Genomic DNA, 23,282 nt, shown 5'->3' with positions numbered 1-23,282 from the left:
CCACGCATCAGTCGCATAAGCGATTTCAATAAGGCGGAGAATAGTTCATGGTCGTCTGGCAAATCAGCAACAACCATTGGACACGATGGTTGATCCACAACTCTCGACATGTACAGACTACATATAAAAAACGACTTTCCCAGAGAAGCATGTATATAATGATACCCGCTTCAAACAAAGTGAATCTATGCCATCGGGTCACTTCCGATTTCTCACAACTCGGAGACGTTTGCATACCGCAGGTTGCCAAAAGAAAAAATCCGTTTTCTCACCCAGGCAGGCTTAACCCTTTGTTCCTAAGCGAAATGATCGCATTCGCATACATGCTACCTTTTCACCTGCTTTGCTTTGGCAATTCTGCCAGTACCGCGAGCGGCATCAAAATTCGATTCAATTCTAAAAAGAAATCTGCTCCATCGACAACAGCACATCTTCCAGCCGATTGTTATTTCTGTGACTTCTTCCCACGTATGTCCTTTACCACTTCTTCTCCATCTCGACTTCCGACAATCTACTGTTACATCCTGTCTGCAGGACTATCGCACCAAACACGTTCAGCTTTCTTTCTGTCTTCCACCGAATTCCATCTTGGCAGAAAACAAGCCTTCCCTCCGTTAAAATGGTTTTCTAAGGAACCAACAAAACTGTTCCCAACACATTGTAACTACGTGTGTGCACTCCTTTCCTTCCACAGCGTTTGCTCCTCGTGAAACTCGTCCGGGTTGGCAGTTCCGTACGCCGCGCTGGGTATCCACACCCAGACGTGCTACAACACTGTGTTTGCCACTGCCCCGATTTCCCGCCGCTCTTCAGCTTTTTACAGATTCCCTGCTGCCCCTCAAACACACCGTGTTTGTGGCGACCTCAAGTGTCACTACCCACGAGGTCGAATTTATTTGATTTGATGAGCCTGAGATGCTCGGAGTAAGTGCTCGCTACAACAGATGGTGTCATGGCGTCAGTGTACACACACACGGTGTTGAAGCAGCCGAAAGGCATTTCGAATTTGCCGTCGGCAGAGCGTGCATTGCCAAAGCATGTGACTGAACTATCGCACGTCGATGGCGCGAACCCAGCATAGACGCCATCTAAGTAGAAATACTGACACTTCTTCTCGCGGCTAACTGCTAACTGGTGCCATCCGGCACTTAGGTTTTTCAGCGTGGCTGTCGACCTGATGAAAGGCAAGTAACCCGCAGCACTGGGGAGTTCCACGCCTCGGGCGTCCTGAGACAGCGCCGCCGTGCAGACACCTGCATCAGAAAAACGCAGACCGATGCTTTTTTGCGTGTGAGTCCCCCACCACATTCCCTTATCGGCGAGCCATTGTTGCAGGAATTCAATCGCGGGGACACCCCCGCCACTGATTTGTCGGCTTTTTTGTTGAAACTAACTGAGGGTCCACCAGTGGACACGTTAGCCGAAGATCCGCGAACAGAACCGAACAGTGATCAGAACCATTCCTTCCATTTCACGTGTCACGCTTTCCGGAACCACGCGATTTGGCCGTGGAAAAATGTCTCAGGTAAGCGAACTGTACCTGGTAAACCCCTGTCTACAGCTGTGCATTCAATCTATATATATATATATATATATATATATAACAGTGCTTGGTCATGTACAGATTCACGTTCGTACATCTCTGCGTGGTGTTCAGATCTGTCATACATCCCGAATTCGTATGAGGCACGCATCAAAGAGATATCGCCATTTCTGCCTCCCTCAGGAGAGTCATCGCGTTCCTCGTGAACGGGCTCCGTTCGACGCCTGTTGCTGTCCCTACCTAGCGTTTCACAGTCCCGATCGACGACGACAGGCACTTCTCCGTCTTTCCCTCCGACGAGAGCGTGCATCATTCCTGTGACTGGAATCGGAGTCTGGATCCACCCTATGATGGTCCATGCGCGCTTGCAACTGACGGCAGGGTGGACGCGAATGCCTCCCCCGGATTCCGCCTGGCGCCTTTGTCTCTGCACGGCGAGGCTCTTCACACAGTCGAACGCGACGGGCTTCCCAGAGACGCCCTTCGCGAACCCATCGATGTGGAACACGCGAATCTCGTGTGTCTCTGCAGCCGCCGAAGGCCGAAGAACCACATTCGCTCCGTCAGAGCACACTTGGAGACACATATGGCCCTCGTAAGACCGGCGCTCGTCAGGTTGTGAAGGAGCCACTGTGTCCCCGCCTGGAGACGAACTTCCAGGAGACAGGCCCTCGCTGCCACCGCCTCTGCTGAAGGCGCGCGTGTCGAAGGGGTCGCGGAAACCCACTCTGTACTCTGGAAGCCGCGCAACACACCAGTGACAGCACCAGCAGGTCATCAGAACCACAGAAGCTTTTCAGGTACGCGCTCCACAGCATCGGAAACACAGGACATAGAGTCGCCACAACAAACGCACAGTTTCTCGCCGCAGGGCGTTACCGAGAGAAACAGCACTCTCTGGAGATTCGACTGCCGAAAACAACTCAACAGAAGAAGCACTGCCGACTCCTCCTGTCTGGCGTCCGTGGCCAACCTCCCTACGCGCTTCGCGCTCGACACTCCCACCATCTCTACACCCGCTTTCTCGCAGCCCGCAGGTCCGCTCCCCGACACCGCGCATCTCCACCGTCGCTCTCGCAGACACTCACTAGCGAATTCGCTCTCGACGTCGGCAGCTCCAAAGAACCTTCCGTAGATGGAAACGTCTGCGAAAGTACCCCAGGGTTTGTTGCCAGTTGCCGCGTTGCCTAGAAAGCGGATTGGCTCCCAGGTGGACTTGGGAAGGTACCCGCGCATCGTGCCGTCTGCGTAGAACGCTTGGCCGGCGTCCGTGGCGACGACGCAGAGTTGGTGCCAGCCTTTCTCCAGGTCTCTGATGTCGAAGCCAGAGGGGTATTCGTCGCGGAGACACCCGTCGCTGTCGACGGAGTCGGCGTCCGACTCTTCGCTGTCTCCGTTCGACTCCGCTCTGCCCCGTCTCCTTCCCCTGAAGTACATGACGCCGACGCTGCGCTGGTCACTCAGGACGCAAACGTGGAAGTTCTCTTTCCCGGCGACGAGAACGTGTGCTTGAGTCGTCTGCGGCAGCGGTACACAGATCCACGCGAAGACAGTCCAGGCGCGGATCGGGACGAGCTCTCGAGCGACCTCGACGGCGGGGTCGAGCACGACGCAGCTCCCGTTCGCTGTCGACCCTCCGTACGCACGCTCTGGCGACCCGCGCGGTTCAGGCCCAGTGCCAACGAGGCCCACTCCGCCCTTCCCCGAGGCGTCGCAGCGCTTGAAGGCGGCGTCCGACGCGCCAGCCGCCTTCGCCTCCTGGCTGCTCTCTCTGCGATACGTAATTGCACGCATCTGGTCTGGAGACACCGCACAAAGCGCCCACTTCTTCCGGGACGAAGACGCAGGGATGAAGGAGACTTCCACCAGCAAGTCGAGGTCCAGGGCCCCCGGGGCGTCGGTCCCAATGCCACTGCGGCGCCGTCCCGCGGCTCCCCGCCTCGGCTCCTTGGGCTCCATGGGCGCGGGGACGGCCTGTCCGACCACGGCGGTGTTAACGAGGTGTCTCTGGAGATAGGCGAAGCGCACTTTCGCGGCTTCGTCGTCGAGCTGTGTGGCGAAGACGGCGAAGTCTGAGAAGGCGCCAAAGACATGTCCGCCGTCGCGCGTGTTGCCGATTGCCTCAAGGTCACAGAACCCCGCGAACGGGAGACTGAGTGCAGAAATCAACCCCACACACTCGCCGTCCCAGAAGTAGCTCGTCCCCGACTCGCCATGAGACACCAAGAGGTGATGCCACCCGGACTGCAGCTGCTCCGGCTTGAACGCGCCGTTTTTCTCCGAGTCCGCCGCATGCAATTTGCCCTCGAAAAACCCCAAAGGTCCCCCGACTGGATCGCCGGCCTCCACATCCGATCCGCAGTTCGAGGCCACGGCGTCGCTGGAGATACTCGCGTCGTCCTCCGTCTCCGGAAAGAGAAACAAACCAAAGTGGAGCTGGCGTCTCGCCGAGGCTGCTTTCTTCTCCCAGTTCGCGTCCCTGTACTCGCCCGGAGTATCACTCTCCCGCCGCGTCCTCGTGCGGCTCGGACCTTGACGGAAGCAGCAAATCATGTCTCCGTCGCTGTCGGCACACAGAGCCCGGTAAATCCCCACATTCGACGCCGACGAAGCAGAGGGCAAAAGCGGCAACAGTATCCAACACTCGATGGTATACCGCGCATGCAGGGCCACAGGCGGATCCACCACAATCGCCGACCGCGGATTCTGCGACAAGTCCAGACCGGTCAAGTCTCCCGACGGACCCACAACCGAACGAAAGTTGCCTGCGAACGACAGGAAAGAGGAGGGGGTTCTCTGCAGTAATGAGAGAAGACGAGCGCGCCTCACTGCCTCAGTGCACCGCGTGGTTCGCCTCACAGAAATGCGTGCAGAGGGTGAAGGGGATGCTATCCCCAGGCAGACATCTGCATAGAAAAACTCAGTTTATATGCGTTATTGTGTGTTCTGCTGTGTACACAGTCATGGTTTTTTCGTTTGAAAAAGAAGGAAAAATAGACAAGAAACCCACATATCAAAGTCTCCACATACATGCCCTTTTACATCTTGTGAAAACACATACATACGTACATATGGATCTGTAGAAATTTATGTGTGTTTGTGCAAATGCTCATATGACGCATGTCTCAATAGGTTGCAGAACACTGGATGTACACTTCATTGGGGTTTGGAGTGCGCTTCGCGCAGTGTGTATCCATGAAAAAAGAACTGGACTGTCTCTCGTAGCCGGACTCACATTTACTTCAGCACACTCTTCACCATCTCAGTGAACTAGAGCCCCTCAACGTCTTTCGAAAGCCGTTTTTGGAATGGTCCAAGCATAGAGCAGGGCACCACCACTCACCAAGGTGTATATCACCTGAATGTCTCTGCGTTTCAGAAGTACATTCCAGAACGTGTACATACGTTGTACACACCCATGAAGCCTGCACAGGCCTGCCCGCGAGAGTCGCCGGCTCGATGGACGCGGCGACTTCACCAAGTAAGATCACCTCCAGGCCTCTCTGCTCCAAAGAATTTACATATTTCACGGACACAAGATCTGAAAAGATTACAGACGCTCGGCAGTCCTGACCTCGAAAGTAGACGCTTCGGCCGTCCTCGGCAGCGATATGGTGTCCCAGAACATCGAGACGGAAGATTCGGAGGTGCCGCATGGGGTCTGTCTGGTCTTGTTTTTCTCGCACAGACCCCCGAGCGACTTCCCCCTTTTTTCCGGCATCGGGCGCGCGCTCGATGCACGGAAGTGCGTTAGGAAAGATGAGCTTGAAGTCCTGGTACAACGCGTAAGTTCTCTCCAGCAATCGCTTTCTCTGCAGCCTCTTAGGCTCCGCAGCCGCGAACTCGTAAAGTTGAAGTCCAGCGCCGAAGCCGCCCGCTTCGTCCTCGCCACTCCCCAGACGCACCAAGGCCCTCAGATCGGCCTCTGAGGGGACAGGAGACAAATGCGAAGATCCGAGCGAAAATGGACGCCCCGACAGAAAGGGGGAATGCGAACTCTACAAGCCTGACGGCAAGCGTCACCGCTTCGATGGACGCGGCGACTTCGCCAACCAGGATCACCTCCAGCTCTCCGTCCTTCAGAGAATTTACATGTTCCACGGAGATAAGCTCTGGGGGCGGCTCTCACACACCGAACGCAGACAAGAGATTCTGCAGTCCGGCTTGACAGTCCATGGGGAACAGGTCCATCGACTGTGGGGGTTCAGACTGATGAAGGTCCGCCATGTAAGAGCTAGGAGGCGAGTGGGAAGAAATCAAGATGCAATCCGGCGGGGAGAAGCCAGCAGAAGAAAGAACAGTAGAATGAGAGGAATGCGCGAGAGACAGGCACAAGAAGTGGAGGTGACAGAGGGGAGAGAGACTCGAGGTACATCGAACACAAGAAACAGATACGAGATAGACGGAGCACGCGGGAAAGAGAGGAGTGCTTCAGTTATAGGATTAGGACAGCGAAAGACGTGAGATGGAACGACGAAGAGAGACAGGAGAGAGAGCTCCACCAGAAAATGACAGAAGATGGACGCGGCCGGCCAGGGAATTGCACGAAAAAAGGAGAACATCCACCGTTGACTGAGAGTGCGTCCATTTTACTTTTAAAGGAAAGAAGCCATGACAGGACAACACACGCAAGAAGCGGACAGCGCCGAATCTCGAAAAAAACGACGCCCGAACCACCACATCCATCGCTACACGACAAACGCGTTCTCCACGAACATTGTGTTGCCGCTACGCTTCAACGCGCCTACCTGCGACCGCCGTTTGCGGCAAGTAAGCCTCGTCTTCGACAGCGTCGCGTCGAGCTTGAATGTCCTCAGCGTCTTGCGCAGTGCCGGTTGCCAGGAAGCGACGCCTCGGGAGTTGTCTTGGGATGTGAAAATGGTAGTCCGAGAGATCGAGAAGCAGACACTGCAGAGTGATTCGGCAAGCCTCCTGCGTCTCAGGCGGAACAAGGTTTGCAGAAAGAGACAGATACGAGAAACGGCACCTGTTCGGAAAAGAAAGGAGACCCACTGAAACAGAGAGACAAAGTACTGAAGTGCTCTCCCGCATCTTTGCAAATGCATATATTGGCGGCAGGGAGAAAAACGCGCAGACTGTTTCTCGTAGGGGAGCTCTGAAACAAAGAAGGATCGTTATCTTTTGTGGTGGATGCGGGAGGAAAGACACAGGAGAGAAGCACTGCATGCAGCGGCATCACTTTTGTGGTTTTGGAATTGCCGGCGCACTGACGCGTGAGTTTGTGCGGGAGGCCGTCAACTAAGCAACTGTGTTCTTCAAACACCTGCTTCGACGGGTGCTTTTGTCTCGAGAAAAATCACTAGACTGGAAGTAAATGTGAAGTTTGCTGAAGAAAAACAGTGCTCACCATAGAAATGCACAAAACCCAGACAGTCGGCATTTTCACCGCAAGCGTTTCACAGGCGAAAACGATTTTGAACTGGGGATTCATTTCGTGAAAGATGAGGAAATCGTACTGCTCTGCGAACTCAGACAACCGCACGTTCATGTCTACGCATGCAATCGCGAGTAAAAGAGGAAGACCAACAAAGCGATGGATTTCAAGCGCCGACGACACCACCAGTACGTCGCATTCATGTTTCCCACGCAACAGAGAGCAAGCCGACTGTCATTCTCTTACAGCTTTCAGAACGTTCCACTCATGGACATCCTCGCGGTAGAGGCCAGCGCCTTTGCGACCCATGTGTGCGAGGTCGTCTTGGCGCGCCTTTTTGAGGAGATTGTCCGCTTTCTCTTTCGTATTTGCCAGCTCGAGTTTTGCGTCGTCCAGCTCGATGTAGCGAAGGAGGCCCAGCTCCCATCCACACGCAAATCCCTCGTTTAAATTGGCAACAGAGAATCGCGAGAAAATCCTCATCATCGCGTTCCGGTGCTTCAGAAAGAGCTTCAAGCCGCTGTCCAACTGACGCCACACGCAAACAGCTCGAGAAGCAGTTTTGCCTTCTATGAAACCTCTCAATCACCCATGTCCAATCCTCAGTACGGAAGCGGGGACGTACAAGCGAGACGGCGAAAAGCACAAGATTTAGAGCAACAGAAGAGAGATCGCGATTCTGGGTCGCGGTGATGGGGCTTTACGACGTGGTAGAGACATGTACGAGAAGAGGACGTCGGAGAGAGCCTTTTCGCAGAGTCTGCGTCCTCTCTGGAAGTGTGTTTGCCTGCCGTTTCATCGTCACTGACAGTTCAGGGACATGGTGAGGACGCACATCCCTACTACACACGCCACCCATCCATTCCCCTTTGCAGGCGCCTTCCTTCCGGCAAGCAACGGAATGAATGCAGGTCACCGACTGAAGCCCTGAGATACAGAGGCGAAAGACGGCAAGTTGGAAAAGGGACGAGTGCGACTGTGAGCGTGTCTCTCGTGAGGAAACGAGCTTTCAGAAGTCCATACGTCTCGAGGTGAAACTGAGACATGGAACGCGCGCCGTTTGCTGGTTTGTGGAACGCAAGAAAAGAAAGACCTTTTAGGGTGAACAGCAGTGACGAAAAGACTGGCGAAGCAAAGGCTTTGGAGTAATCCTTTTCAACTCCACATTCGAAGTTGAACTTGGTCTCGAGAGGACAGGAGACGCGCACCTGCGTTCGAGCCTCACCTCTGGGGGGCACGAGCATGCTTTCCCGAGTCGTTTTCTACATTTGTTGCGAGAAAAAAACAAAGTCGTCTCTTTGTTCACTGCCGACTGTGAGGCGCAGGGGTGTTGAAAACGAGTAGAAGGCATCCTAGAAAAAACCTTGATCTGAGAGGAGCACATGCACTTTTTTCCAGAGTTGCACAGACGGCTTTGCTGCGACGTACAGCCACTCGCTGCCGCCTCACCTCGTCGCCATCAAACGCGAGTTTCTCCAACGCCGCCCGCGCTTCCAATCTCTCCATTGTCGGAAACGTCTCGAAAAACGTCAGCCTCTCAAACGCCGCCAAGGCCTGCAAAGAAAAACGCGAAAAACTCGAGATGCATGCGCCGGTGCTCCAACGTCCAGGGAAACCTCAACACCTGTAGGCGGAGACACAGCACAAAGTCTCCCGCGAGGTCTGGTGATTCAAATGCGTCTTGATGTCCAGAACTCGAAAGGCGCTTTGTCTACGGGGCTTGCTCCTGAAGAGAGACGGAGGCATGCAACATGTTTTCGTTGAGTGGAGCAAATCCTGAAAACAGCAAATGTAAAGGCTAAGCACTACCACGGCTCTTCGGTTGCCCCCTTTACCGGTCTCCTGTACGCCGTTTGTCTCTTTAAGTGCTCACTGCTCTTCTTCCTTGTTCCTTTCAACTTCCCCTCGTCTGCTCTTCCTTCTCTTTCTGCCAGTCTGTTTCTCTCCCTCTGTTGCTCTCTTCTCGTCTTCACCGTCCTTCTTCCCTTTGGGCTTCAGCGGGTCTTCTCGCTCACGCGGGGAACACTCTTGCACGAGGTCACAGCCTCCAGGAGAGCCACTTGGTCTGTCTTGGAACTCAGGCGAAGAATCGCTGCTCTCTCGACGACTACCTCTTCGTCCACTTTGCCGTCCATCCCCAGTCGCGCGTGTCGAGCCTGCTGGTTTTGCTGCGCTTCTTTAGAGGCTCGGTCCATGCTGAGAACGAGAAGAACGATAAAGGCGCGAATGGCAGACGACGACAGCATGCCTCGCAGGGAACGAAGCAGAACGCATGGAGCGACACAAAGAACGAGAGAGAAAGAAACGAAATCGAAAGACAACAGGAAAGGAGCAGACGAAAGCACAACCACGGAACAGGCCTCTCACCCTTCCCCACAAAAGTTCCTGGAGAAAGCAGAGAGAAGAGGTCTTCGCTTTTCCTCTCCGACGAACATCCCGTCGCACAGAATCGTCTCCCTCATGCTTACGCAAACCTTGCTTATTCAAACGTGTGACGCGGGCGCAGAGACGCACATCCCATGTAACAACACACTCCTGAATGTCAGGGAACAAGCTGTCAAGGAAAGACGAGCCGTTCTTTGTCTGTCTGCCATCGACCCTTTCACCACAGAGGCCTGTCACAACCTGAACTGGATCCTGGGATCCAGCCTCGTCTTGAGCTAGGGTACGTATCTGCCCTGGCCTGAGGGACATTATCGTCTGTTGACGAACTGTTTGGACCTTTCGAACCTAAGCCTCAAGGCCTCCTCTGCGCCTCCTCCCCTTTCTTTCCTTTTGTTTCCTGACCAGGTTTGTACGCCCTGCTGTCCTACCGGAGAGCCTCCCAGCGTTCCTTCAAATCTTGTTCTTCTTCCTCGCCATAGAGAGCTCGATACTTGGCGGTGCTTTTGATCTTGTTGGAGGCCGCGGCAAGGAGCTTGTCGACGAAGGGGATTCGATTCCTAGTTTGCTTGACGAGCCTGCAAACAACGAAGACGAGCGTAACAGAGGCAGATCTTTCTAGTGTCCGTTCAGTTCCGATTTTCAACTTTTTGACGGTGAACGCTTGATTCCCACGAAGGACGCCTGCGCTCCAACGAGGTCGATGCTTGAAAACTGAAAGATGGATATCTTATTGTCTGAACTGAGTTTTCCTTTTCCCGATTCAAATCTTTTTGCGCGAGAAACGATCGCTGTAGAGGCCCAACCCCGCGTCTTCGCTTTCCTCGGAGGCATCCACCTGCAGAAGGAAGCAGCTTCTGTGTCAAACGAAGAAATGAGCGTCTGCGCAAATGTCTCGGCGGCTGAGACAAAAAGGATCCCGATTCGGGGGAGAGGGAGGGCGAACAGGTTCTAGAAACAGGCTAAGCTGCGATCTACTTTGCTTGTGCGCTTGAAGCTACGCGTAATACACTCGGGGTGTTACAGTCAGTGCAAGCCTCCTTTTTCTCAGCGCTTTTATTTGGGAGACCGGTTTCACAGAGAACACTGCGTATCTGATGTGCCATCGAAACGCCGCTTTTACGTTTATTTCATCGTGCCGTTCAGACATTGTTTTAGACGCGTTTTCTCCTGCGAGATGGACTGTCGTCCATAGGCTGAGAGAAGGCACCGAAGTGCTCCTCCAGAAATTCCTTTTTTCAGTTTCCCTGCTCTCTTTAGACACCTGCAGGCGCAGCTTCCTTGATTGATTCGCGAGCGCGACGAAGAGACAAAGAACACTGTTTGTGCGAAAGGCGCGGAATTCAGGTAGCAGCTGAACGAATGAAAGCTACACGTCGCAGGCGTCCTTATAGGCTTTTTCTGGGGAGTACGAACTGCGAGTGCAGCCAGTTAGAGAACTGCGGCGTTTGCACAGTGAATTTCTGCTTGTCTCTTTCACCTTGGCAGGCACCTCGCGACTCGACAAAAGACTCAGAGAGGCATGCGCGACAAGCGGGCGGAGAGCTGCTCAACACAAAAAGGAAGGCCTACTAAGGTGACATACCCACTCTCAACCAACGCGCAGACGCCAGCGCAGACGAAGAAAATGATCTGCAGAAGAAGCGCGACGATGCCGATGCCCTGACGACGGCGAACGACAAGCGACGAATCCGAGAGAATTCAGAAGAACCAAGGAAACCTGAACCTGCGAAATCCCAGCTGAAGATTTGCCTGGGTTTCCTACCTGCCTTCTTTGATGTCCCACAGTTCATTCACTTTCACCTTCTCTCGCGCGTGCGTAGTGGAGACGCGGTGACAAAAGGAGAGGAGACAGGAGACAGGCGGCGGTGAGACATGGACGCCAGCGAGGCAAACAGGAAAGAGAGCCACTCCAGCGTCATTCTCACGGGCGACATCTGTCTACAAGCTGCTCACGAAAAACAGAGACGTCGCGAGATGATCCACTTTGAGACAAACAAACTGTGCGAGCATCTACGACGAAGGCCCTCTGTGCATCGAGGCCAGGGACTAGCTTTCTGCCCCACAGCGGCAGACTCTTGAGGGCACAGGGCAGAGAAGAGAAGAGACGAAAGACACCGAAGAGAGACACAGCCACAAACAAGGGAGTACGGAGACAGTGTGACCAGTGCGGAGATGACAGACCCGCTGGCAAAGAGTAAGAAGATGACGCAGAGACGAGACAGGACAAGACGGAGAGGGCGTTGTCAACAGACGCATCCACTACAGTGCACGACAGCCCACATGCATGCTCAGAAAAGGGGGACAAAGGGAAACCTTGTGCGCGGCATTCCAGTGTGGAGACATTCGGAGTGCTCGACCCAGTCCAATGAAGAAAACATGGCATACAGCTGTGGTGCGAACGAGGTAAGAAAGCGACTTCCTGCGACGAGAACAAGTGCGATCGGTCGATAAGGGAAGGCGAGCAGGGACGAAGGGATGAGGAGGAGCGCTTGAGACCTCCCGCAAGAGATGCCCTCCTTCGTCCTCGCCTTCCCCGGAAACGCAGAGGCAGAGCGAACGCACCCTCGCCGACTTGAGCTGTTGGGAGAAGTCGACGTGCAGAAAAAGGAAAAGAGAAAGAAACTTACGATGGCAATATCTGTCCCCGGCGCTATGTTTTGGTAGTACGTGTAAACGTAGAGGGAGATGGCCGAAACGCAGGAGAACCTGGCAGAGAGGGAGAGAGTCAGTGGAATAAGAGACAGAAGGAAACCTCTGAGAGGAACAGATACTTCGACTTTCGAGATCAAAAACATTCTTCCTCTCCACATCAGAGCTCGTCCACTTATCAGACATGAAGCACGCAAAGTAGACTCTTCACAGGTTTTTGCTCAAAGGAAAGGCAGCTGCATGCAGTCCATGCCGAGAACAGACAGCGCCTTCGCACTCCATTCGCCACCCCGTCATCCGTCGACGACATGTAGACATCGAAAACGGGCAAAATGCATTTTACACGTATACATATATATATGTACATATATAGATATATAAATAAGTATATATACACAGATAAATATATATATATATATATATACGCAAATAGAAGTTTTTGCAGTCTAGAGGGACAAGTCGATGTTTCTACATTTATGAGGAAACACGCGAAAGACGCTCTACACGCATGTATCGCTCCTGCCTAAACATGGACAAGCGTCTTTTTCCATATATGCAAATGTCCAGATAAGTACACACATGTGGGATGACATCTTTTTCACGTCCACTTTCCTTCTCTCGAGGTAAACATGCAGATCTCGGTAAAACATGGAAATCTCTGGGAGCTGCCTGGCCTGCATGCGCCTTGGGAACCTTCACTGGTAAACTTCTTCCCCGCATCAGCCTCTCCGACGCACACGTACACAGCGAGGTGTGAAGTGAGGACAAATTTCGCCGGCTCGAACGGGTGCGCTCTGCGAAAGACAAGCGGCATGCGAAAAGGCTCAGTTTGACCGAGACGAAAAAGGACCTTGTCGGCCACTGTCGCGAGAGACTTGTCTAGACGGAGTTTTTGAGGATCGAGACATCTTTTCTTTTGAGTGATGTCTTTCCGTTGTTTCAGACGTTTGAGAGCATTTGAGTGTGTTTCCTCGCTCGACCATCCAAATGCCGGCGATCCGGGCAAGGCAACGACCCGCGCAGACACAAGAGGGACCCCCCGAGAGGAGGCAGTCGGCCGGACAGATGCTCCCTCAAGCATATATTCTTTGCTTGTGTCTCGCATTGTCTCGTTTTCTTTACGGCGTTTTCCATGTGCCTTCTTGGCTTCGTCTGGTTTCACTTCTCTCTCGTGGCCGGCTTTTTTCCTTCCTCGCTTTTGCGCGTTCTGTTCTCTCCTCCTTCCCTTCGTTCTCCGTTTCTGCTTCTGTGGCTGCGCTCTGCGTCCTCTGACTGCCGCACATGAAGAGGAAGACGAGGTAGACGCCGATGATGTTGATGGCGATGATGATCTGGGAAGAGGTGACAAGCTTCACGGAGGAGAAGGAGAACTCGATCCCGCCCGGGGCCTCGTAGGTGCGCACCAAGCGTCCGTGACTCAGAGGCAGCGACGTCACGGCCAAGACCAGATTGACGGCGACGATTTGCAACCCGTATGTAAGCCGATATCCCGAGCGAAAACCGTAGACAGGCCAAGAGCAGAAGAGAGAGTATCTGAGGAAAAGGCAAAGAAGGCCGCGGATCGCAAAGTCCGTGTACGCAAAAGCACCGTCGAGGCAGTGCGCGGTAAGGACCGCTCTCAAGACGCCGACACCCAGGAAGTTCGCCGAAAAAAAAAACTCCGGAGACAGCGCTGAGGAATCCGCGAACACCCAGGCTCCACATGCAGAGCGACGCAAACAACAGTTGGCCCGAGATGAAGGAAAAACGCACACCAAGAGATCGAGAAAAGACGACGCAGACAAAACCACAAATCAGAGAACAAAGAGCGACACCAGAAAGTGGTGCAAAGTGGAAAGACCGAATGTCTCCAAAGCCAGCCGCCCGCCGGCTCCGTTCTCGCCTCTTCCCCTCTTTGTCGGACTCACGACATGCATGCAAGTCGATCCCCAGGTGGTACACGCGTTTCCTCAATCCACGCATCTACTCATACATCAGGGCATACTTGACGCATGCACATCCAGCTCCCGACGTAGCTGTGCATCCACAGACGTCCTCGGGAAGTCAGGTGCATGCACCTCTGGACGGCCGTAGATCCCACGGACTCTACACACCAGCGAAATGCACAAGCATATCGAAGTTCAAACACGTACACATCTACCTGCTCGTATATATATATATATATATGTATATATGTATATATGTATATATATATATATATATGTATATATATATGTATATATATACACGTTTATGCACACATATGCGCATATACATACATTTACACATCTATAGAACATTTGGACACATTCAGCCACATGCAGACCCTCATGTATGAGTGTGTACATATATATATATATATGTATATATATATATATATATGTATATATATATATATGTATGTATATATATATATATATATGTATATATATGTATACATGACCACACGTGGAAGTATGGCTGCATGTGTCTGTAGAACGTGCATTTTTGCGCACCGGTCAGTGAGCCAGATGTCGTCTCCAAGGCGTCTGGACATGAAGAAGAAATGGCCCGCAGGGAGGAGGACTAGCCACAGGAAGAGACCGGCAGCTCCGCAGATCGTGAATGTCCCTGCTGAAGAGCAGGGGACGGAGATGTCTGCGGCGAGGAACTTGTACGGCGCATCGGGAATCACATCATCCGTCACGCAGAAAATGCCTTTGAACAAGAGACTGAAGAAAATGACAAACAGGACCCTGGAAAACCGTACACACCTGCGGGCGCCTTTTCCTCTCCCTTCTCTCTTTCCACCTCTTTCCTCCTCTTTCCTCTTGCTCTCCCTTCTCTCTTTCCTTTCCCTTCTCTCTTTCCTTCGCTTACCTCCTCTTCCCTTGTCCTCTTCTTCTCTCTTTCCTCCTCTTCCCTTGTCCTCTTCTTCTCTCTTTCCTCTTCCTTTGCCCTTGTCCTCTTCTTCTCTCTTTCTTCTTCCTCTGCCCTTGTCCTCTTCTTCTCTCTTTCCTCTTCCTCTGCCCTTGTCCTCTTCTTCTCTCTTTCCTCTTCCTCTGCCCTTGTCCTCTTCTTCTCTCTTTCCTCTTCCTCGTCTCTTGTCGTCATCTTTTCTTCTTCGCTCTTCTTCTCGCTCATTCGTCTGTTCCGTCCGTCTGCACTTTGGCCTCGAGTCCTTCAGCGCGACCAGGATCCTGCGCACTTGCCAATGGTGACGAGGCAGCAGTAGTGGAGAACGAAGAAGACGGCGAAGACCCACTTCCAGTATCCGTACAAGTCGCTGGTGTGCATGGGCGGCATCGCCGATTTGATTTTTTTTCGCTTCATCTGCATGTCCTCGTCGTCTTCTCCCTCGTCGGAGAGGTCGTCCTCCTCGCCTCCCTCCTCGAGATGAACGTCCCTCTCGCTTCCGCGCGCGTCCTCTGTCTGTGGGGACGCCTGCTCTCCGCGGTCGCTGGGCGTCGCTGCGTGCTGCGCCTCAGCCTGAAACTTCTTGCTCCCTGCGCTGCTCGGCACCGGCTCTGACGAGTGAAAAGAGCTGGAGTAGTACGAGTCCGACGGTTCCGGCGCCTGCAGGGCTCGCCGCGCAGCCTGCGCCGTCCACATGTCGGTGGCTTTCGACGCGTCTGCTGCAGGTTCTTCCTTTTCCTGCACGGCGACGCGTCGCTCGAATCCCCGGTCGCCCCGTACTTTCTTCTTCTTCTTCTCCTTCTTCTGCAGCTTCGCCTGCTGCTGCGCCGCCCGGCGCTGCTGTACGTCTTGCGCAGCCATCGCCGCTCGCGGCAAGCCTTCCTGATTCTCGTTCTTTCCTCTCGCCTTCTTCGCAAATGCCCCCGGTCGAGTTGGACCCTCCGCTCCGCCTTTCCGCCGACTTGCGGCTTCCTCTGCTCGCTTCGCCACACGAGCTTTGATCTTCTCCCTGCGCGCCTCAGCCTCGCGAGCTAACGCTGAAAGACAGGGGAGACGAAGGCGAAACAGTCGCAGGGAAATGTTTCCTGTGCACGGGATCTGGAAACCAAATTCTCAGTGTTTGCCGCGAGCTGACAACCTGCGCTACCCTCGAGATTTCAGCTGAAGAAACAAACGAAAAGGTTGAGGAGAGTGTAAACATGCCAAAAGGAAACGAAAGGAAGACGGAGCCGGAGAGGCGAGAAACGCGAGAGGGAAAGAGAGAGAGAACAAGAGAGTCGTGACACAGAGGAGGAAGAACAGAAACAACGGGAGAAGAGAAAAACGACGGCTGCACTCCCCAACTCCGGAGAAAAACAGAGAAAGAGGAACAGATGTGCGCGCAGATGAAACATTCTCTCGCAGGAGGCGGAGAGCCACCGAGGGAGCGAGACAGAGGGAGAGAAAGAAAGACACAGGAAGGAAGACGGCAAGAAGAGAAGAGAGAGAAGAGAGAGAAAGAGAGAGAAAGAGAGCGAGAGAAAGAGGAAGGCAGAGGGAAGGATAGATACAGAATGCGAAAGAAGACACGGATAGAATGAGGGAGGAAGAAAAAAAAAGAGATGGAACGAAAAAGAGATCGAAAGAAAAAGAGATCGAAAGAAAAAGAGATCGAAAGAAAAAGAGATGGAAAGAAAAAGAGAAGAAGGAAAGAGAGAAAGAGAGAGAATCAGCCACGGAGAGGAAGAGAGAGGATGTGCTCCTTTTGAAGCAATGCACACACTCTTCCATATGTGTGTGTGTGTGTCATCGGTCATTGCGTACACATTCGGCATGCGCCTCCTCTTTGGCATCCTGTGAGAGGCTAAGACTACTTAAAACGCCATCTCTCGAAGTCGACGGAGACGGCTGCAACTCCGAGTCGCTTCACCTTTTCTCTGCCTGCTTCGAGGCGCCCTTCCAGCTATCGACCTAGCACGCATTGATGCGTTTGGTCGCTCGAAATCCACGTGAGTTTCAGTCCTGTTTTCCTTCTTTTTTCTCGTTCGCTCTCGTTATTTTCTTGCGACTCACAGGCCAAGGCAACGCCCCCGTGGAATGCTGGATTCAAGTAGACGTCTTCCTCCACAGCCTGCGTTATTTCTTGCTTCATCTTCGCGACGTGCAGACGCCGCAAAATGGCACCGATGGCCAGCGAAAAAAGGAGATTGAAGACCGGGAAAAACAGACCCAGCAGAACAAACGTAAACGTCGTCCCCGACCAGTCTGTCCACTGCAAAGACCGACACCAGGAACAATCGATTTTGACACTCTCACACACTTCCCTCACGCATACAGAGAACAACATATAAACGGCTATATAGAAAAAGAGATAGATATAAGCATACACATGTGTATAGTATTTTTATGGTTCAAGGTGGTTGGAGGTGAAGGGGGTCGTGTATATAAATATATATATATATATATATATATAGACACACATATACGTGCTTTTATGTATACGCACTTCGTATGGATCCATGCACCAGAATTTGCATGCACCTGAATTTGCATGCACCTGAATTTGCATGCACCTGAATTTGGGCATGAAAGGATCCGCATGTGCTTCTGTCTTTCGAGCTCACCGTGTCGATACACTCGACGAAGGCTTCGACGGGAACAGTCAGGAGGAGGACACTCCAGAGGTTGGAGACGGCGTCCATTTCACTCGAAGCTCTGAATCTGGAAAAAAACGAAAAAAGACTGTCTGGAAACTGCATGCACGGATCGAGAAGCGAGAAGAAAGAGCTCATCCCAGGACGACAACATTCCGGAAAAGAAAAGCATGGTTTGTTTGAGACGCGTTTATATGTAGATGCGTAGCGATAAACATATCCGTGCGCGTTATCAACTGAGGTGTCAAACGCTTCCTCTGTTCCTCACCGTCAGAGCTCCCTCTGTACATCCCACCAGAACGGCGTTTTCTAGCTTAGGCAGTGCTGAATGCCATTCCATAAAACAAAAACTGACGCCTTAGCATCTGTGCCCTCCGTACACATGCATGTCAACAAGCGGAAACGGGGAATTTTCTGAGAAACGAAAAAATGCAGCGATGTGCCGACCGCGTACGCGAATCCCTCCCAGCTGCTGAATGTTCCCTCATTCGCCTCTCGAATTCCTGACACTGTCGCGTCTCTCTCAGTATGAACCCCCAACGGCAGAAATCTTTCCCCCTCCTGCACAAAAGTTCAAAACACACGCGACAACGTATTCCTACACAAACATATATATACATATATATATATATATATATATATATGGATTGATAGATAAGCGAAGATACACACGGCATAGACACAGACACACTTGACTATCCGCATTTATACACTTAATATTTGTTGAGTATCTCTCTCTGTATATATACATATATGTATATATATTTATACATATATATATATATATATATATATATATGGGCCCCCGGGAGACCGAAAAAGAGAACTCGACTTGAGGAGGCGTTTGCATCTGTGTGTTCCCCGAGCGTTCCGTCAGAGCGAGGGCGAACCTGAGGAGATTGACCAACTGAAGATGGACGATGACGATGCGAATGACTATGATGTTTCGATTGTAGCTGTTCGCGTCGTTGCCCCGCGCAATCCAGACGGCCAGGCCGGCGACGAAGCAGAGGACGAGCAACATCAAGCTGAGGACGACGATCAAGCCGGCGCTGCACTTGGTGCAGCTCCCAGCTGTGGGTTTAACCAGAGGCATCGTGAAGCCGTTCGCGCACTGCAGACACCCCATGGAAGAAATCGAATACGGGGAAAAATCGGGGATCCGAAAAAGACCGAAAAATTGAACAAAAGCGGAAACCGAGGGAAGCTTGCTGACGCTCAGACGGGGACAAGAGACGGCGGCCTGTGTCCCACACAGCAGCGAGCACTGCCACGGGGCGCAGACTCTTTGAAACAAAGCCTGCAGGGAGCGAAGAGCACTCAAGTCAGGAACAGAAAGGAATCAGGTAAAAACGAAAAGGAGGGAAGAAACAAATCAACGAAGGAAGAAACGCCGATAGAGAAATAATTGAGGATACAAAAGAACAGAAAGAGTGACACGAAGAAATCGAGGAACGACAAAAAAACCTTCATTCGGCGCAAGAATGTTTCATCTCTCCGAGTTCTCGCTTGCTCTCTAGAAGGCATGGGCATCGTCGACTCTCTTTTTCCTTGTCTCCATGAATCGAGAAGCCATGCGTCTCTGTTCCAGTCTTCCCTTCTGCTTGTTCACTCTTCCGCTGCGTCAGGTCACGCGTAGATCTGCCCCTGGCCTCTCTTCGAGGCGCGCTGTTGTCAGGTTTTGATTGGGTTTCGTACCCTGTTGCACAGAACTCCTGCGTTGCCCTCTGTACAGGGTGCAAAAACGTCGCCAGTGCAGACGCCCTCCTTTCTGCATTTCAGACGAAAGTGAAGGCCTGCGGGGTTCGCCTGCCGGAGGATTTCACAGAACGGGTGCTCTTGACTGCCTTCGTCGCCCTGCTTCACCTGCTGCTTGTAGCTCTGAAACAGGCTTGCAGAGCCTCTAAACATCGTGCGGCCCGCGCCACTGCCTTTCGGTCGGTTCACTCGAGCTTCTTTTCGCGGACTCGCAGACCGTTTGAAGCTGCCAGACCCTGCAGCCGTTCCGGGCGTCTCCTGAGTCGCAGCCGAAGCTGCGTGGTATCCGACAGTGGAGTAGTCCTCGGAAGGTTCAAACGTCCCTGAAGTTCCAGAAGCGTCTTCAGATACCGACGGATCTCCGAACGCTCGAAAAGCGGCGCGCGTTGTTATGTCTCCAGAGTCGGAGTCTCCCGCCTCTGGGCGAGATTCGGAGCAGACCATGCTCCACGACCACCATCCCGAGTCGTCTGTCGGAGAGGTGCGGTAGCAGTACTCAAAAAGAGGCTCACACGGGATACATGAAAAGCCGCCCAGTGCATTCACCACGGGCTTGAAACCTGAGGAGACAAGCAGAGACCACGAGACAAAGAGACAGCCGCTGGGCAAGCATGTGTCTCTAAACCGTTTACGTTTAAGGTAGATTTCGAACGCGAGGTAGGCGAAACCGCCGTGGACGACGGGAGACTGGAGACTGTCAAGCACGCAAACACGGTTGAAACTTCCTTCTCCCTGAGATGCAGTTGAAAGAAAAGGAAGAGCTGAGATGGAGCACTTGCGACACAGAGGAAAAAAGTGAGAAATCGGGAAAAGGAGGGGGAAACTGAGGGGAAAAGCGAGGAAAACGGGCTGCGTGCTTGCAGGGCCGAAGACGGATTGGGAGGCTAGCATGGAAAACAACTGTTCTCCAGAGTTCAGAGAACCGTGGAAACAACGCGAGATCCAGAACAAAGACAGACAGGCAGACGAAGGAATGAGAGAAAACAGAGTGGTCTGGTACAAGAAGCGAACGTGACGTATCTTCTCAAAGTGAGAAAGTACAGAGAGAGAAAGAAAGGGAGAGTAGAGAGGGGTGTGATGTAAGTAGTGAACGTGGCAACATATTGCCCGACAAAAGAGAAAGAAACTTCACGCATACACCCCGAAAGGGAGGCGAGAAGGATCTCGAACAGACGCAGACAGCTGGAGAAGAGCGTCAGGGAGCGCGAAAAAGAAAAGAAACTCACCGGACTGGCAGAAGCAAGCAGCCTCAGAAGTCGACCCCGTCGTCTCTGTCGCTGCGGCGCCAGAAGCACGCAGAAACACGAGATTCAGTGAAGACCGAGACAGATGGAGACTAAGACAGGTGATGAGAAAGCAAGATGGCAACACAGACAAGTGGAGACATAAACAAGTGGAGACATAAACAAGTGGAGACATAAACAAGTGGGGACATAAACAAGTGGGGACAGAGACAGTAAGGGAAAGAGACAACGCGGGGCAGAGCGACAGGAGACACATGGCCACAACGGGCGGGGAGAGGAGCACTTGAAACACCAAGCGGTGAAGGTCATTAAACACAGACCGAAGAGGAGAACAGGACGTTGACTGGGAGAAGGACTGGCGAGTGAATAAAACGACGTGAGGTCTTTCTCTTAGACAAAAAAAGAAAAGTCCTGGAGCGCAGACTTGTGCAGAGGTGCGAGAAGCTTCGTTCTCTCCATTGCGAGTTGCGGTTGAGTCGAAAGGACAAATAGTACACCAAACCGAAACTAATGTCTGCGATGCGAATGCTTCCCGCCGGACGCGGGGTTCCTAGAACATTTCTAGAGAGTTAATGGAAGATATGTAGAACTGGAAGGCAACCCACAGAAGGCTCCCGAAGACACTTACTCATGTTGGCACCGCAAGCTGTACAGACAGGAGCCCCCGCGACACTGTAAAAGCCGAAGGGGCAAAGCATGCATCGTTGGATCCCCACAGAGCCGTAAAATGAATATGTTCCCGCAGGACAATCCACGCATGCGTCCAGCCGCTGTATAGACAAGCAGAGAACAGCCAGATACCAAGCACGTCCAGAACCACAAACCTACAGACACATACACACGCAACTATATACACGTTGGGAGATACCATATATAAATAAATAAATATATATATATACAATCACAAAAACACATATATATCTTCACACAGATGGCCGCCCATCTCTCTCTCTAGAGCAATGTAGGTATGGAAATAGCCCTACACGCTGAAACAAAATTGCTGCACATTGCCCTTTCAAGTACATATATATATATATATATATATGCATATATAGAGGGAGTTTGGGTATCGGTGTATGTATATTTATTTGGATGTATATGTGAAGCGCGTGAGAACGCAGAGACGTTTGATGCCGGGGAGATGACTGGAGGAAGAGGTTCAAGAGTCGAGTTGGTCGTACCGTATCCCAGTATTTGCCTCCGACGCAGTGCGTGGACGTCGCCTGGCCAGCAGATGCGAGGCGTCGAGGGTGGAGTCTGGAATGCGGAGAGAAAGGGGAAGCGCCAATGAGGAAAGGGCGTTTGACTGCGCCAGGGGCGAGTTTTGTGTTTTCGTGTGAATGCTCTGAATCGAGAAAAGGCCAGAGGCAGAAGTGCTCCCGGCACAGAGAGAGAAACGCGACGGCCGAGACCACCACGAAAATCCCCGTGAGACGGAAAAACAGCGGTTTCCGAGGAGAAAGCGCGTTCACCCAAAACGTCCAATTTCCTTCGCCTGCTTGGTTCCCGAGCGTCCCGCGATCGCCTTCCGAAGGCCGAGGGAGGACAGGCGCGTTCGCCGTGCTGCCTCGACTTCGAGGCTGACTCAGTGGCTTTGTCTGCGTCTCCCGGGTGCAAGCTCCTTGGTCTTTGGCTGGACTCTGCCCAGCCTCCTCGTTTTGTGTCCATGACGGAAGAGACACTGTGCCTCGAGGAAGAAAAGACCGAGAAGAGGAGAGGCAGGAAACTCCCCTCGCCTCGGCGCTGTGTCTAGACATCTCAGCGACCCCGAGGTAGGAGAAGGAGGAACACAGCGAGAAAGAGAGACCTAGCCATGTGTTTGAGAACTGACGAAGACACAGTTGCGTTTGCCGCCTCCTTTGTCTCTCTCCTCACTCTCTACTACCAGGTACCTTGCTCGCGCCTTGTGCTCGTTTGCCGCCTTCCTTTCCCCCTGAGAGTTCCCCGGAACTCCCGTCATTCCTCTTTTTTGATCATGTGTTCTTGCGAGCCATACAACCTAAATTCTTTTGCTCTGGTAGACTGGCAGAGGCATCCTCTGTTTCTCGCGACCACTCTCTTTCCTCCCTTCCTAGCGAAAATCCTCTCTGTCGCCGTCGGCATAAGAAACTTGCTTCCTGTCTTGCTCTGGGATGGGTGCCTCTGGAGTAAGCCCTTGTTGAAGCGAAGCAACTGAAGAAAACGGAAAGGTCGAGACAGCAGGAGAAATGCCAAGAGAAGCCAAGCGCGATTGTGGAGGGAAGCTCGACGCGAAGAGGGGAGGGAACCGCATGGATCGGTACGTGCACGGAGTACCTGGAATTTAGAAGAACGAGAAGTCGACGGGAAAAAAGGTAGACGAGAACGCAAGTGACTTAGCGGAAGAAAACGGTGCGAACAAGCCAGACCGCGAGGCAATGTATCGCTGGGAATTCTCCGCTACGAGAAAGCAAAGTCGATGGTGGTGTACGCGAAGGAATTCTGCTCAAGTCCGAATCCGCCTAACTCCTGTGAACTACTAGTTTCCAACTTCAACCAGAGATCTATTTAAACACAGGAAAAGCCGACTAACTCGCCAGGGACACACTTCAGCGATCGACGGTGTACCCCCCTGGCGATAGCCAGCGTTTCGAGCGTGACTCCTGGCATGTTTTTTCTCGCGTTGTGGTCAGGTCCGAAAATTCCTGTGTTACATCATGAAACTGGTCTCTCTGGGAAGAGTCAGTCTCCGGTGGACAGAGATTCACACTTTTTGTTAAATTTTGACTGAAGAGGCTATCCTTTTGCCGACCCTCCTCGCCCCTTGGGTGTGTCGCACGAGA

At 52.5% G+C, this 23,282-nt stretch overlaps 1 protein-coding gene across 1 annotated transcript; it reads right to left on the bottom strand.

Annotated features, from left to right (window-relative positions):
• Positions 1-33: 33 nt before the first annotated feature.
• On the bottom strand, positions 34-23,097 carry TGME49_214300 (hypothetical protein). The gene is made up of 22 exons (XM_018779642.1): positions 21,663-23,097; positions 21,110-21,251; positions 20,464-20,514; positions 19,178-19,797; positions 18,370-18,593; positions 17,450-17,546; positions 16,899-17,097; positions 15,139-15,883; positions 14,447-14,662; positions 13,254-13,505; positions 12,716-12,766; positions 11,951-12,029; positions 10,906-10,982; positions 9,752-9,898; positions 8,954-9,134; positions 8,388-8,492; positions 7,185-7,466; positions 6,292-6,475; positions 5,118-5,468; positions 2,632-4,308; positions 1,784-2,278; positions 34-1,253 (listed from the first exon to the last, which is right to left on the bottom strand). The coding sequence occupies exons 1-22, from the start codon at positions 22,236-22,238 to the stop codon at positions 865-867; spliced, it is 7,140 nt and encodes a 2,379-aa protein (XP_018635741.1). The 5' UTR covers positions 22,239-23,097; the 3' UTR covers positions 34-864.
• Between the last annotated feature and the right edge of the window lie 185 nt (positions 23,098-23,282).

The sequence above is a fragment of the Toxoplasma gondii genome, chromosome X (genome assembly GCF_000006565.2).
Source record: "Toxoplasma gondii ME49 chromosome X, whole genome shotgun sequence".
NCBI classification, from domain to species: domain Eukaryota; phylum Apicomplexa; class Conoidasida; order Eucoccidiorida; family Sarcocystidae; genus Toxoplasma; species Toxoplasma gondii.
The sequence above is the reverse complement of the archived record's forward strand: the minus strand, read 5'-3'. Positions and strand labels throughout refer to the sequence as shown.